Source organism: Equus przewalskii, chromosome 14 (genome assembly GCF_037783145.1).
Source record: "Equus przewalskii isolate Varuska chromosome 14, EquPr2, whole genome shotgun sequence".
Lineage (NCBI taxonomy): Eukaryota > Metazoa > Chordata > Mammalia > Perissodactyla > Equidae > Equus > Equus przewalskii.
In genome coordinates this window covers 89932216-89946702 of record NC_091844.1, presented here as the reverse complement: position 1 = coordinate 89946702, position 14487 = coordinate 89932216, and the positions used below count along the sequence as shown (strand labels likewise).

General features: G+C 49.1%; 1 protein-coding gene across 4 annotated transcripts in view; it reads left to right on the top strand.

The window, feature by feature from the left end:
• Positions 1-14487, top strand: part of SNTG2 (syntrophin gamma 2) — a 321809-nt gene that overhangs the window by 253704 nt on the left and 53618 nt on the right. For all 4 annotated transcript variants that reach the window (XM_070571862.1, XM_070571860.1, XM_070571861.1 and 1 more), the window contains exon 14: positions 4784-4990. In XM_070571862.1, coding sequence (XP_070427963.1) covers positions 4784-4990 — 207 coding nt within the window. The remainder of the gene's footprint in view (positions 1-4783; positions 4991-14487) is intronic.

Here is a 14487-nt window from a genome sequence, read left to right as displayed (position 1 = left end):
TGACATTTCATAAAAGAGTTTCCTGGAAGAATTCTTAAGTCTTTTTTCTTTATTTTACATGAGCTCCTCATTATCCTTGTCTGGCTTTTTTCCACCTTGTTTGTATGGCCACTCTTCATACATCTGAGATGTTCTTCTGGTATTGGGATGTCTTCAAAGGATCGTTGTATTTTATACATGTCCTTCACTAATAAACTATGCGACTGCTTCTTTTGTATCCAGCTTAGTTTCCCAGGAAGATTGAAAACAAAAATTTTAGTCAATAAACGTGCTACAAAATGATTATGAAATCATGAAATTAGCCAGGGGAATGGCTATAGCTAAAGTATTAAACTCATTATGGGGCAAATAACAATAATAATAAATTTATAGCATTCAACGTTTTTAAAAGGAGATTGAATTCTGTGAGTTCAATGACCTATTTGGAAGTCTTAAATAGCAATCTTACAAAATGATATCTCCCTTTTGAACATACCTTTAATTGTTGATGTTGACCATTTTGTACATGTGAATTTTAAATTATAAGCATTTAATTCATTTTTCAGAAATTGAAATGAATCTATGATTATCATAAGAACTAGCACTTTTAGAGTGGACTTTTTTAATGACTTGTTTTCATAATCATAAACTATAGCCATTACTATTTGGTCCAGAAATCTAATTTTGTAGTTATGCTTTTGTTTTTCTATGACATTTTCTCCTCTTCAAAAATTACTTTTTCCAGTTCTTAAAAATATATGTTCTATATTTCTACATTCACCATCAAATAGATGAGCGAATTGCACCAATCGGCCTTGATTGCAATCATGGCTTAATTTATAACCAGCCTCCCGTGGTGCGTGGGGACAGCACCTTTCATCAGTGAGGGACAGCCTGCAGGAAAGCAAGCGGACGTCCCCTCTCAACGTAGGAAGATTCAAGTTCCAATTTTCAGTAAATTAGATTCACTTGTGTTTGGCAGAGGCTCTTGATAGTCGTGTCTGTGTTTGTTGAGTGCTTGCCCTGGAGCCTTGGCAACTGCTCTGTTTATACCCTGCGCGAATCCTCGCTCCACCTGAGGAGTTAATCCATATTGTCTCCATCTTACAGCTAAGAACTCAGAAGCACAAAGTGGGAGAGTAGCTTCCAGAAGCCTCACTGGAGGCAGGTGGGACCCACGTTTGCTTGGCTTCCAGCTCATCTCAAACCCTATTCTGTTTCGCTTGTTGGACACACTGGTGTCTGGGAATCTCCCCAGAGTGTACGCTAAGAGTCTCTAACCTGTTCTCCAGACACCTTTCAAGCTGTGCCATTTGTACAATTAGGATATGGAGGGGAGTCTTCCTGATGGTTCCCCCACAGTTCCTCAGGGCAAAAGTCACACTGATCAAAGTGGAACAGGCAAAGAGGATGTCCCAGCTGCCTCGACAGGGCAAAGAGATGGACCCAACTCCACTGAAGTGAAGGGCAGGTCTCTCTAAGAGCTGGGGTGCGGGGAGACCATGGCCGTGTGTGTGTGCTAAGTGGCCCCACCCAAGGGAGAAGTACTCTCATGTCTTCACGGTAGATGCACTTTCACAACTTGGAGTCGCCCCATGATGTTCAGCTCCCGCCTGGCACAGAGACTGGGAGACGGGCACCGTGTCCCTTGAGGTTTCCATCCCAAGGGGAAGGCTCCCAGGTCCTGGAGGAAGTCAGCCCTGGGCTGTAGAACTGGCAAGAGGCTTTTAAGAAGACTGGCATCTCAAAGGGACAGAGAAAGGATTGATAGTGATGAGTTTTCTAAGGTAAATGCTCTAAGGATAGGCGGCCAGGGCCTGGAGTAGGGGGCTGCGTGCAGGTTAGCGAGCTGAGGGGGTGAAGGCTAGCTCATCACTCCTCGTCTCTCTACAGCGACTCACCCGCCTTTAACTCTGTAACGGCTCCCGAGCTTGGAGTCATGCTGACACACCGCAGTCCACAAGGGCTGACGTTTGTTTCACAAAGAGCTGCAGGAAATATCTGGGGAAATGAGCTACGTGTGGATCATTAATTTCACTGACATTGCATTTATTACACGTTATTTTTTGTGAGGCTAAACAGTTTGTATTCCAGAAAACAGTACGTATGAAATCCTTCAGAGTTCTTTCATGGGATTCCTCAGGTCATTCCAAAGCTATTTTTTATTCTTCCTACTGGTTCTTGAATATGGGGCCCAGCTCACTGATCTGTCAGTTCAAATGAAGAGCCATAGACGGGATCCTGTTTGATCCAGTGACCTTGTTCCTCAGAACTGATTCCAAACAAGTAATCCACAGGAGTCAAAGAGCTGTGTGCATGAAAATATTAACGATATTCTTTCTTCGTGAATATTTGAAGAATTATCAAAAGACCATTGAAAAATGGTTAAAAATCTAATATGATCCTATATTTTTACTCTAATAAAATCATATTACAAATTTATACAATTACAAATAGATGTGTGTGACAGGGAATGTAAAACAACAAATCAGATGACAAAAGGTAGTCATAATAGAACTACTTCTTTTTAAAATTTCCTTTATTTTTGCTCTAGTTATTTCAAAATAAATAGAAGCAGGAAAAAACCTGAGTAATTTTAAGAAATAGTCTTTTGTTTTGTTTCCAGAAAAGTGAACCTGAGATGGTGTCTGCGTTCTTACCGTCTGGGCAGAGGCACTTTTCAGCTGTGGGTCAGCGGGAAGTGTTGTAGACAGGGTGATCCCTCACTTAGTCAGGAAGCCAGTTACCAAATATGAGACACCAAAGTTAAATCTGTACCACGACTCAGCATGGCCTTAAAGATCATGTGTTCCTATGTAAATCTAACATGAGCTAATATGATGAGGATGCGTGTGCTGTATGCTGTATCTGTGCTGTTATTTAAAGCCAGTAACGACTTGCCCTTGTGGCCCGATTTTATGGTTCAGAAATGGAGGCTCACACACAAGTCAAAGGCTCCAGGTCAACAGGTAATAATTGGCAAAGAGCTGTCTCAAGTCTTGTCTGTCTGACTCCAAAACTTGCTTCCTTCTACTACAATACACAGCTCGCCAACGACAACTGGTGGCAGGAAGGAAGTAATTAGCCGTTCAGTTGATGGCAACACCCGTACAAACACTTTCCAAGAGTTCTTCTTTGGTTGTCAGTCTTGACATTGATTCAGTGGTTACAGACGTAATTTCTGAAAAGTCAAGTCAGTGACTAATATCTTGTTATCATTGTTTGTGACACACAGTCCTACTTACTGAATAGTCCCTGTGTATCCCAGTCTGAGGTGAAGGATCTTGGAGCCCCAAATCAAGGTGTAATCTCTGTACCCAGAGTTCGTTTAGGATTAGGAACATAGGCACACAGACACACTGCACCACACCACACACACATGTACACACACGCACGTGCGCACCATGAGGCAGTAGGCATCTATAGGATGCACAAGGATAAATGGCGCTGGTAACCGGAAGCAGGAGGCAGCATAGCGTGGAGTCCTCCCAGAGCCAGCCGGGGGCCAGCAGAGAAGCCAGAACAGCCCGCTGGAGAACCCGGGAGCCCACCCTCCACCCCTCAGTGGTCACTTTTACCCACAAACCTGTGCACGGGAAGCACGTTGCAAATAAAACCATTCAGCCAGCTACCGAGTTCACGCACATCTGGGGAATCAACTTTGAACATAAGTGCGAACAGGGTGTGTCTGGTTAGGCTAGATGGCCCAAGTGGATCGAAATATCTCAAAATCGCAATGTGAAGACCTGGCATGCAGGCACCTCCCTTCCCTTCTGCTGCCACCCACTGAGCTGAGATAACATCATGCTCCCTCAGGCACTCTGCAACCTCGGCAGGGTGTCCACCTTCCTTCCCCGACCTTGGGGGGAGGCCAGCACAGTGCCCGGTGTGGGCTCTTCCGTGCGTGTGTGGAATGAGTGAAGAATGGGTGAGCTGAAGGCTGACATGAATCTAGAGTCTCTGACTCGGACGGGGAGAGACCGTGTCAGCCGGTCACTGGCCCTCACCTGCCATCACTGGCTCACCTGAGGCACGAAGTCTTCAGCTGTAGTATCTGTGAGAGAAGTGAGTCCTAAAGGTGGGCTGCTACTTCAATGAGCGTGGAGAAGTGGTGGAGACCCCTAGATACGTCGTGCACCGCAGGCACAGAGGTCAGAGCTGCCAGGACCTCCACAAAGCAAATCTGGGATCAGTAGACACGCTGGAGTGGATTTATATTATTGGGTTAAATTATTAACCAGAAACAACAACAGCTCTTTTTTTGTTGTTTTAACATTTGCTGTTGAAAATATTTCTAAAATATTTATCTTTTTGGTCAAGACCTCTGGGTTCACATAATCAGACCTCGGGTGGCTCAGTGCCCTGCAGGGCCTCCGAGATGTTCTGAGCATCACGTCCTTTTATTCAGGACACAAATGTGAGGAGGAGCCTCGTGGCTCCGGAGGAGCAGAGAGGAGAGGCCTGTGCGGCGCCTTTGCTGTTTCCAGCGTTTGCTGGTTTTGTGCTAAACTGGAGCAGGAAAGTCTCACGACTTTGACCTTAGAAGTTCTGGTTACCAGTAATTTAAGTGAAAGGTGCTTACAGAAAATTAGGACTTGGACATAATTTACGTACCAATATTTATTTAGGGGCCCGTTTCCAGTCCACTCATACAGGAGAAGGACACTCTGCTCCTGAATTTGCCTCCGGGTGTGTGATGGGGAGGGACCAGACGCGGCCTCCGCCCCTCCCAGGTCCCGGGGCCCCCAGTCTGGGAACCACCTTTCAACTCTGCTCTGTTTTCACCCCGTGCTCTTCTTCTCAGTTCTGGCTTACAGATGACTGCTGGTTACAAGCAAACTTCTACCTGGGTCTTCACGACTTTGACTTGGAGGACCAGAGGCCGTACTGCTTCAGTGTCATGGTCGGCCATGGCAAGGGTCACTTTTTCAACGTGGAACTGGGGAGTGAGCTGGCCGTGTGGGAGAAGTCGTTCCAGAGAGCCACTTTCATGGAAGTTCAGAGGACTGGGGTAAGCAAACTCACACTTTGCTCAGTGAAAACTTGCCTGGACACCGGAAACATGGTAATTAAAGCAGGCGTAACAGTTTATTTCAGAAAAGGACCAATCTTTAAAGTTGAACATTTCGTGTCAAATGGGGTCTTTCTGCTCGATGTGCTGTAACGCGAGTTACCATACGCGCGGGTAGTGAGGGGAAAGGTGAGACGGAGAAGAACCCTAAGCCCATCTGTCCTTGAGGAGACGCACATCCACTGTTTTACATTTAGTGTGAGGAGCGGCCAGAGCTCTGCACCTGAGGGACCCAGCTCGCAGACACCAGTATTCCTCATTCATGGCGTCTTCTCGTAGACTGTGTTTACAGCAGACAGAACAAGCGGCAATAATTTGTCATGACGTTCCCTGGACGTTTGTAATATTTTAAGGCACTTAATGGCCCTTCTTCTCAAACTTAATGATCCGAAGGAGAATATAAAATAGCTCATGGCTCTGAATTGCTTTTCCCTTCTCACGACAGCAAATAAATCACTCACAAATTTCAATGTATATCGATTGAACGGCTGAAGAGGAATGTGTCATACTCCTTGTTATCATAAATAGTGGGGTCCCGTTCACTGGGGCTGTGTGCTGCTAAATAAGAGTGACAGAAGATAAATGGAGCGGTGCATGGCGGAGGAGGAAATTGAACTCCGCACCAAAGCTCTGGGCTCATTCCTGGCATCGAGTCAACAACTCGAAGGGTGTGAACTTAGTAACTAAAGACAGCTGCTCCATTTAAAAAGCGTGTTTTGTATGTGGGAAGATTTCATGTGATCGTTTCTCTCTCATTCGGGTTGTCAAGTGGGTAAGGTCCCCGATGCGCTGTGCTGTTACAGGGCTGGGAGCATCGTTCCGCTGTTTCTGGTCACTGAGACCTATGGGTCCATGTAGTGATGCTCCACTCGGATGTTCATGGAAATCAAATCTCAGGTTTCTTCCAGGCCACTGCGGTCTCCCCCTTTAGCAGGGTGTCATCAACTGGAATCGTGATGGGTGCCTGATGCTTACAATGACCTTTCCATCAGAAGCATCCAACTTGTTTAACCATATGGGCATTGGCAGGGTCCTGAAGTACTTGATACAGAATCCCTCAGCTCAGGAACTTAATCCTTCAAGTGTTCAGTGACTTTTAGCCACTTAGAAATTACCAACACAGAAAGTTCAAGGCGTTAAAGGACAAAGTGAAGAACATTTTTTTGGTGAGGTGAACTTTTTGTATAACTACTTCTTTATCACAGCAGTAATCGTTATATTTTCAACATTAAAAAATAGGGAAGGAGAGAGAATTCTCCACGCATTTGGGGGTACAGGGCTGTGCTAACGTCTATAGGGTCACCAACCGTGCTGCCTGAGTGAGCAGTCAGGGTGACGCTTACGTCTTGTTTAAAGGAAGATGACAGACAGCTAGGAGAAGATAGCACCACTAAGATAAATCATAAAATCCCAGTGTGTGAAGGAAGCTGAAAGGTTGTTTCATCTGGTACCCAGACATAAGAAGATGAGTGTCTGACTCATCCTAGATGGACAAAACTTTACCTGACATTCTTAAAGGATAGAACTCCTCCCTCAAAAGGACAGTGGCCACGCACTCCTTCCCTGTGCTCAGAGCGTCCCTTGTCAAAAACAAAGGGGTGTGTTGGGGAGAGGACCCGGAGCTCTGAGTCGGGAAATCCTTCTAGACGAAATGGTTCTGGTTCCCCTTTGGAAAACCATTGCTTTTTGGGCAAACCAAGAGGAGGGAGAAGGCATCCCCAGCAGGGAGAAGTGAAAACGAGGCTGATGAGGCAGCTTGATAGAAGGAAAGACCTGACGTCTGAATTAGGACACGGGAGGCAGCAGTGAGCCCAGGTGAGTCTCAGAGAAAGTATTTTCGTTAATCCAGCATTGAGATAATGAGGATCTTTCATGGGTGATGGAGGCGAAAACACATGTGCATTACAAACCGGTCAGGAGTTGAGACAGTAAGTGGACATCCGTCGTCCCGCTTTCCAGGACTGGATAGAGCCGGGACGTAAGGGCTCCTGTTTAGTAACTGCCAGCGTCCTGCTGCACGTGCACTGCTCAGCGCTGGACTTCACAGCGGCTCCGGAAGCGGGCGTCCTCAAGGAGCCTGGGGGTGTCCTTTGTGCAGATGAAGGGGTCGTCCATGGCGATCAGTGTATTGGATCCCAGATCTGCGCCTCTGTGCTTCTCACTCGGGACTCCCATTTCTGAGAGATGACCCCACGGGCATTTCCTCGCTCCCACCCCAGGAGTGGCCTTGAGTGCCCGAGAGTCTGTCCCTGATTTCTTGGTTTTCTAGACTCATGAGGTGGGGAGGAAGGAGGAGGTACTTTGCAGTTAATCACAAGCATTCATGTCCTGGGCTGACCAGGTTTCCCTCCCTGAGCTCAGGTAAAATATTTCTCCAGAACACCATCACTTACCCTGCAAATTGAGGATTATGTTACGTACACATCACAGAGTCATTGCAAGCGTTGTATTACTTTCAAAGCATACTCTACGCCAGGCTTTATGCATTTTGTACACATTAACTTTTTAAATACATCTAAGACGCAGTTATTTTATTTTTCCTTTCATTTCACTAACCAGAAACCTCGAGTTCAGAAGGGCTAAGTGACCTCTCCAGGGTCCCCCAGGGATTAGCCAGACCACGTAATCCTGCTGGGTAAGGTCTACCATGAAAGCCATGTTCTTCCTACTGAGATGCACTGCCCCCTGCCCCCGAGAGGGACAGGGAAAGAGCACGAGGCCCTGGAACCCCAGGCTGGCTCCAGACTCCAGGCGGCACACAGCTCGTCTCGAGGGCTCAGCCCTGCCCATCGTCCCTCCGCCTCCACCTCTGTTTCTCTTGCTTCACTGTTTTATTCCCCTATTTCCTTATTTGATTTTATACCAGCCCAAGATTCCCCATTTAAAATCTCCAGAGGGTTTCCTTGCTTAGGTGGTGGGTAACCTGGCTGTGCTGCGTGGGCCGGCCTGGGCCGGTGGTCCTCCCGCCTCGTCGGCCGGTTGGCCGCTTCTCTGTGGGGACTTCTGAAGGTCGCCCCACCCCGCCCCAACTCTGGACTCTCGCTCGTGGCACGTGTTCACAGGAGTTTCTCAGTGCACCTTACACGGCTCCGTACGCTTTACAGGAAAATTCTAAATCGGCAGTAGCAGCTGGGTGCTTATCACTTGAACATCTCTCTCAACAACAATGTCTTAACTAATAATATTTTAAATAACATCTATGTTACAAATATCACGCAAGGGTACCCAGAATTCACATGCCGTGCCTACGCACAACCCAGTAAAAGCACATTCATGACCTCACGCCTCATCACGGCCTCCCGAGCTCAAATAGGAGACAAATGCAGCTGTTACATTGTGTATTCTCCAAACGATTTCACACAAATCTCAGCAGTTCTTTTTCTTTCTTACTAAAAACCTACTCATCATATATGCATGTTACTCCACAATGTGCAAAATTTTGTACATTTTTCCACCTCAATTCATCTAAATTTTTGTTTACACGAATGATACACTGTTAGAATTTAAAATGAAAAGAAAAAGAGATCTCTTTCGTGATGGCAACCCCGATATAAGATATCCGAGTCGGAGAGGCTGCGTGGGCCGTGAGTGCCAGCGGTCTCTGACTCTGCCTCCCCAGACAGCAGGGAAGCTGTCCTCTCACACAGGGTTTCCTGCGGGCGCAGCACCTCTCCCTCGTCCACACCTGCTGGGCTTTGACTTGGGTTTCTCCTACAACCTCCCTCGGGTTGCCAGACGTCTCCCAGAGGCATCAGGTGCACCGGGCTTTCGTGGCGACGTTCAGTGAGGGCCCGTCCCTCCAGAGGAGAGCCCCTTCAGTCTGATTTCCCAGCTGAGTCGTGAGCCCATGGGTCTGCAGCTCGTGTCAGGGGAACCCCAGCTGCTCACGGGCTTCTGCAGACCCGATCCGCTGTGGGATCGGGATGAAGCCAGCCTCCTCTAAAGTGGGAGAGGATGGGGGCAGTAAAACATCGGGGTGCAGGGAGAAAGGAGGACGGGGATGGGGTAGACGCAGACGCGGGGCTCACGGTGGCGCCTGAACAAAGGGAGAGTTATGGTGACCCCATCGACCGCTGAGACGAGTGTCTCCAAGGACCCAGCAGCAGAAGTAGGGTCTCTGTGTCTCTGGTTCCCTCTTGTCGTGCAGAGCGTGCCTCTTGTCCTTCAGGGACTGGTAATTATTCCTGTGGGTACGAGTTCCAGAACCTGAGGAGGAAACTTTAAAAATGGGCCCTGGATGAAAGAATGGAAGGATGCGCATTCTGTCCACACCCCGGTGGACGTCGCCGTCTTGTTGAGGAAACGGGCAGAGGCGTGCCCAGGGACAGTGCAGTGGGGACAGCACTCAGCACAGAGACCCCGGAAAGCCTCATCAGAAGTAGTGGTGCCACCATTTGAGTCAATATTTCTTAAGATCTTGGTGCTCAAAACCCACCCAGGCATTCAGGATGGGCCCATGCGGTGGCGTATCGTGTGAGAGCCCCGGGTGTCTCCAGAGCGGAGGGCCCCGAGGTGAGATGGAGGGGCATCCTCAGTGAATCCCTGCTTGATGCAAAACCATCAGAACCTTCTAGCTACCAAACACAAACAGTGCCTTCACCCACGGCACAGCAGACAGAACACGGCAAGAGCCAGGCTGGTGGAGGGACCGAGGTGGTTCATCGGAGGCAGCCAGACGGAGACAGGGATTAAGGCTCAGACGCACCTCCAAGAAGGGAGACAGGCAGGGATGTTTATCTGGGGTGGTAGGTGGGAGAGGGGAGCGTGTGCCGGGGCCGTAGGTGGGGGATGGGGGCATGTGCTGGGGTCATAGGTGGGGGAGGGGAGGGTGTGCTGGGCTCGTAGGTAGGGGAGGGAGCACATCCGGGGGTCGTAGGTGCTGGAGGGGAGCATTGCGGGGTCCGAGGTGGGGGAATGGAGCACGTGGCCCTGCTGGTTGGCACCTTCCCACCAGCCTGCCTTTGGCCTCGAAGGCTGAGTTTCTTCTCCCTGGGCTGTCTGGACTTTCCTGGTTAGTTCTCATCCTCAGCCTGCGTTTGGCTTGTGAGGCTGGGTCTTGACGTCTGGACCCTGACGTCCTGGGAAAGTCCGCTCACGCATATTCTAAGGAGGGACGGAGAATGCACAGCCACAGTTTGCAAAGCTCATCGCAGAGTTTCTGCTCTAGGGAGGCATTTTAACTCCTTCAATCTCGGTTTCACTGCAACTGGATGTGTTCTCCGATCCCTCCTCTCTGAGGGGAAGATAAAGTGAGTTAATCACACGAAGAACTCAGGTCTGTCAGTATTTATTTTGACTATCAAGTGTCTAGAGAGGACTCGGCCTCCTGACTAGGAGACTTGGAGCCCTGAGCTGAGCACTGCAGCTCAGGAAACTGAGTGACTGTTTAAATGTATTGACTTCCTCGTCCTCGGCTCTGATCCAGAACAGCCCAGAGCCTTTAAACCAGGAGTCATAACATGCTGGGAGTCAAAGGGCGTGAACTGGAAGAGACTCTGACGTGCCCGCATCCACCAGACCTCAGGCATCTTACCCAGGTACTCCAGGGTACTGGGTGGATTTACAGAAGACGTTCGGAGGAATCGCCCACCAGTGACAGTGTGATTACTGGGGCATTTATTTTAAATCAATGGCCGTTTGCACTGGTCCCATATAAAACAGAAATGAAGTGAAATCTGTGCAGCCAGCCATTATGTGGAAGGAGTGTCATCACCATCTGTGAAGATTCACTCCGGTCAAGACTCACTTCTGCCCAGAGACCACATCCTCCTGATGACAGAGCTGGCCCACTTCACCTGTGCCTGTGAGCTCCCCACCCGGCCCGGCCGCTGGAGGCGGGGAAGCGTGAACGTCAGTCTCTGGTCAGGGCGATGGTGGGGACGCTTGTCCTTCACACGTGCTGGGCGGGGAGCTGGGGAGACGGCAGGCGGAGGCCTCGGCATCTCTCAGAGCGCTCCTCACACCCTGTCTGTGCCACAGCTGCTCCTGCACGGAACTGGTACAGCCAGGTGAAAACACTCAGGGTCTCTCTTGAAGCCAAGATGTCTCCAGCCTCAGGTCCTCTCAGCCCACGCGGCAGAGAGACAGAGTCCGAATGAGTGGGAAGATGCGGCTCGGGACTGCTTCTCTTCTGTGCTGCTCCAGAGAGGGAAACTAAGTCTGGAAAAGAATGTGAGGGGGAAAGGCCAGAATGTTCTGACCACCAGAGATATTTAAAAGTAGGATGTACTCATCTGGGGAGTAGCAAGAGCCCCATTATCAGAGGCATTCAAGAGGCCTTGCTTGTCAGGGACTTTAAAGATGAAAATGCTTCCCAGAAGGCTGGACCAGGCATCCTCTAATAGGAGAGCAGATTGCCTAGGATGTTGGCAACAAATTGTGTCCGTATAGCACATGCTAACACAAGTAACTTTCTTTAGACGTGTGATCCATGAAACAGCCCTGCACGGGAGAGAGCTGAATTTTATGGTGATGTTAAGTCTATTTATTTATCGAATCAGCACTCTCCACATTTGAAGGATTTCAAAATGGAGACAGGAATATGAATAATAGGCCTACGGTTTTAAAGGAAAAATTAGATGCAGCACAAATGAAATGTTTTTGGAGGTTTGTTCTGATACACTGAGGGACCGGGCAGTGGCCTGGGCTAGCTCCTGTCAGCCTCACCTCCTCCCATTTCGGATGTCATGCCCAGCTCACCAGGAGCCCCACAGACCTGCTTCCTGTGCCATCCACAGACCCCTTGCCCGACTCTCGCTGCCGCCCATGGCCCCTTGGCATTTCCCTGCGTCTCCCCTGTGCCCCCACCCAAAGGAACCCTTCCTCTGAGTATCGCTTTTGTGTCTGTGTTCTCCATTCGACTGATGGTCTCTTGAAGACGAGCTCCGTGTCCATCCTCTTGCAATGTTCATGCCCCCGGAGCCTGACGCACGGCAGGTGCTCAGCGGTGACCCGTCAGTGGGGTGGGCCTTACCGCAGTCTGGCAGGGGGCCAGCCGGGGGTCTTTCTCTGTGTGCTGGTTTCTCCTCCTCCGTCTGTCTGCGGGCTGTCTCTCTGTGCTTCTCCATGCTCTGACACCAAACACGGAAAACCAGGAGGCTGATCAGACCCTCTGAAACCCAGAGGATTGAGAGGTTTTCCAAGGTCACACAGCTGTGCAGACACGCATGGAAGCTAGAGGCAGTGTTTCCTGCACCCAGGCCTGGCCCTTCTCCACTCACTGCAGCACCCACCTTAGACTCCACCGTCCCCACCACCCTTATAATTCAATAATGATGATTATTACAGTCAAGGGCTCTATTCACACAGGCGAGTCAAACCATCTTAGACGTGGGCTTTTTGTATGTTGTTATCTTGCATGAGGACTTTCTGACAGGAAACAAGAGACCAGGGAGTGTGTTCTCTCAGCTCTTGCTGGCATGTGTCATGCGATGGCACGTGTGTACCTGCGGGTTGGTTCTGACAGCAGGCTGCTGACCTCGGTTCATGTCTGAGCCCCTCCCGTTGAGGGTCTCAGGTCCTGTGGGTCCAGGAGCTGGGTAACAAGACGGCCATCGCACTCTCCTGGAACGGGCGATTCTCCGTTTTGTGTCCGTATCTATGTTTCAGCAGGACCCGAGAGGCAGGGGTCCGTGTGTTTTCATGAATGCTTCTCTTGGACTCAAAGTGGGGCACTTTTTTTAAGTCGGAGTCTTTCTGTCTCCTGACACTCATCCATTTTTGCTTCACTGCCCTCCCTGAGCTGATGAAGGGTATTTGAATAATTAAACAAACATTTCCATGCTTGAAGATGCAAATGAATTATTTCAGGTACTTTCTAGAATGTCTTATAAACAGTAGTGAAGAAAGAATAAAAAGGAAGGAAAGAACCTATAAATCTAGTTTTCTGAGGCAAATACTTGGAATGAGCGAGGCGGTTACAAGACGTCACACTGTTACCGTCTCATATGTCACCTCTAAGTCACAGCCATCATGCGTGAGCATTTTAACTTCACGGAATCGCATTTCCATCTGGTAACCGTGAGTGAGTCCGTGACAATTAGCAAGGACTCGCACACACACACTGCCTTCCCACTCCTCCTGACAGCCCTGCTGGGTGGGAGCTGAGGACCAAGGGGAACCCTCTGCCACAGGAACGTCCTGGGGCACAGAGGCCCCAGGGTTAGTGCAGGGTCGTGCAGTCCCAGGGTGTGGAGGTGGGCGGCCCTGGAGGTGAGTGTTTTGGTTCCAAGTCCCCCAGCGGCCCGTTGTGCTGTGCTGTAGTTGTTTGGTATCTTGACCCCCGTGTCCAGGAAAGCTGAGGCTCAGGGATGCAACCCGAAACTGGGACAGCTGAGCTGACCATGGGGCCGGGCTAGTGCTCTGCTCAGTTCCCCAGGCCGTGCAGCAGCCAGCTTGTCTGTCCTCCACGGACAGACGCTGGAGAAGGGGTGGAGGGAGGCGGCTCCTATTGGTCAGTTCTTTACCTGGAGTGAGGACAGCTATAGGAAACGGAAAGATGTTAAAAGGTAAGATCATGACTCTCAAGAAAATGTAAAATAGACGTGTTTTCAAAGGTTTGATTTTATTTAGCTCATTCATTAATGAGGGAAGCGATTAAACTATCTGAAGAGCCCTGAGACTCACTCTGTGTAGATGGTTTAACAAAGATGACCCGGACGCAGACACTGGGGAGACAAAAATTCACTCGACAGAGTCCACAGGCTCATGAGCTGGGGGGTTCGAGGTTATCTGTGCCACCAGACAGAAGTAACGTGCCTTTCACCACAAAAATACACACACTGACTTTCGCCTCTAAGGAGTTGAAAGTCACCAAGCTGATGTGAAATCAGGACCAGGACTGTGCTCACAGAGCACCCGGTCAGCCCATCTGCCCATTTCCAAGTTCCAGAAGATCTCTGATAATTTATCCTTGTCACTCAAAAAGGATCTCCAGAGATTATTCACACACACACACACACCCTTATTCTCTGTCTCTGTCACACACACACATGCACACACACACCGCTGTTCTCTGTCACACACACACACACCCCTGTTCTCTGTGTCATGCACACACCCCTGTTCTCCTGTCTGTCACACACACACAAACACACCCCTCTTCTCTGTCACACACACACCCATACACATCCCTATTCTGGAGAGACGGGAGCATTCACTGATCTCAGAGCCGCGTCTGTTGGCTCCTATGTTCTAAACCCATGGTCCTGAGCAACTGCTAAGGCCAGAACACTGAGCTCTTAATAAACTAGGAAAAGAACGGCAAATGCAACCCAGAGAAAACAGAAAAAGTGAAACAGGGTAAATGAACATAGAGATCAATGAAATAGAAAACCAAACAACAATAGAGAAAATCAATGAAACTAAAAATTGATTCTATAAGATCAGAAAAAGTAATAAAAATCTTGTTAGACTGGTCAAGAAAAAGAGAGAGATAC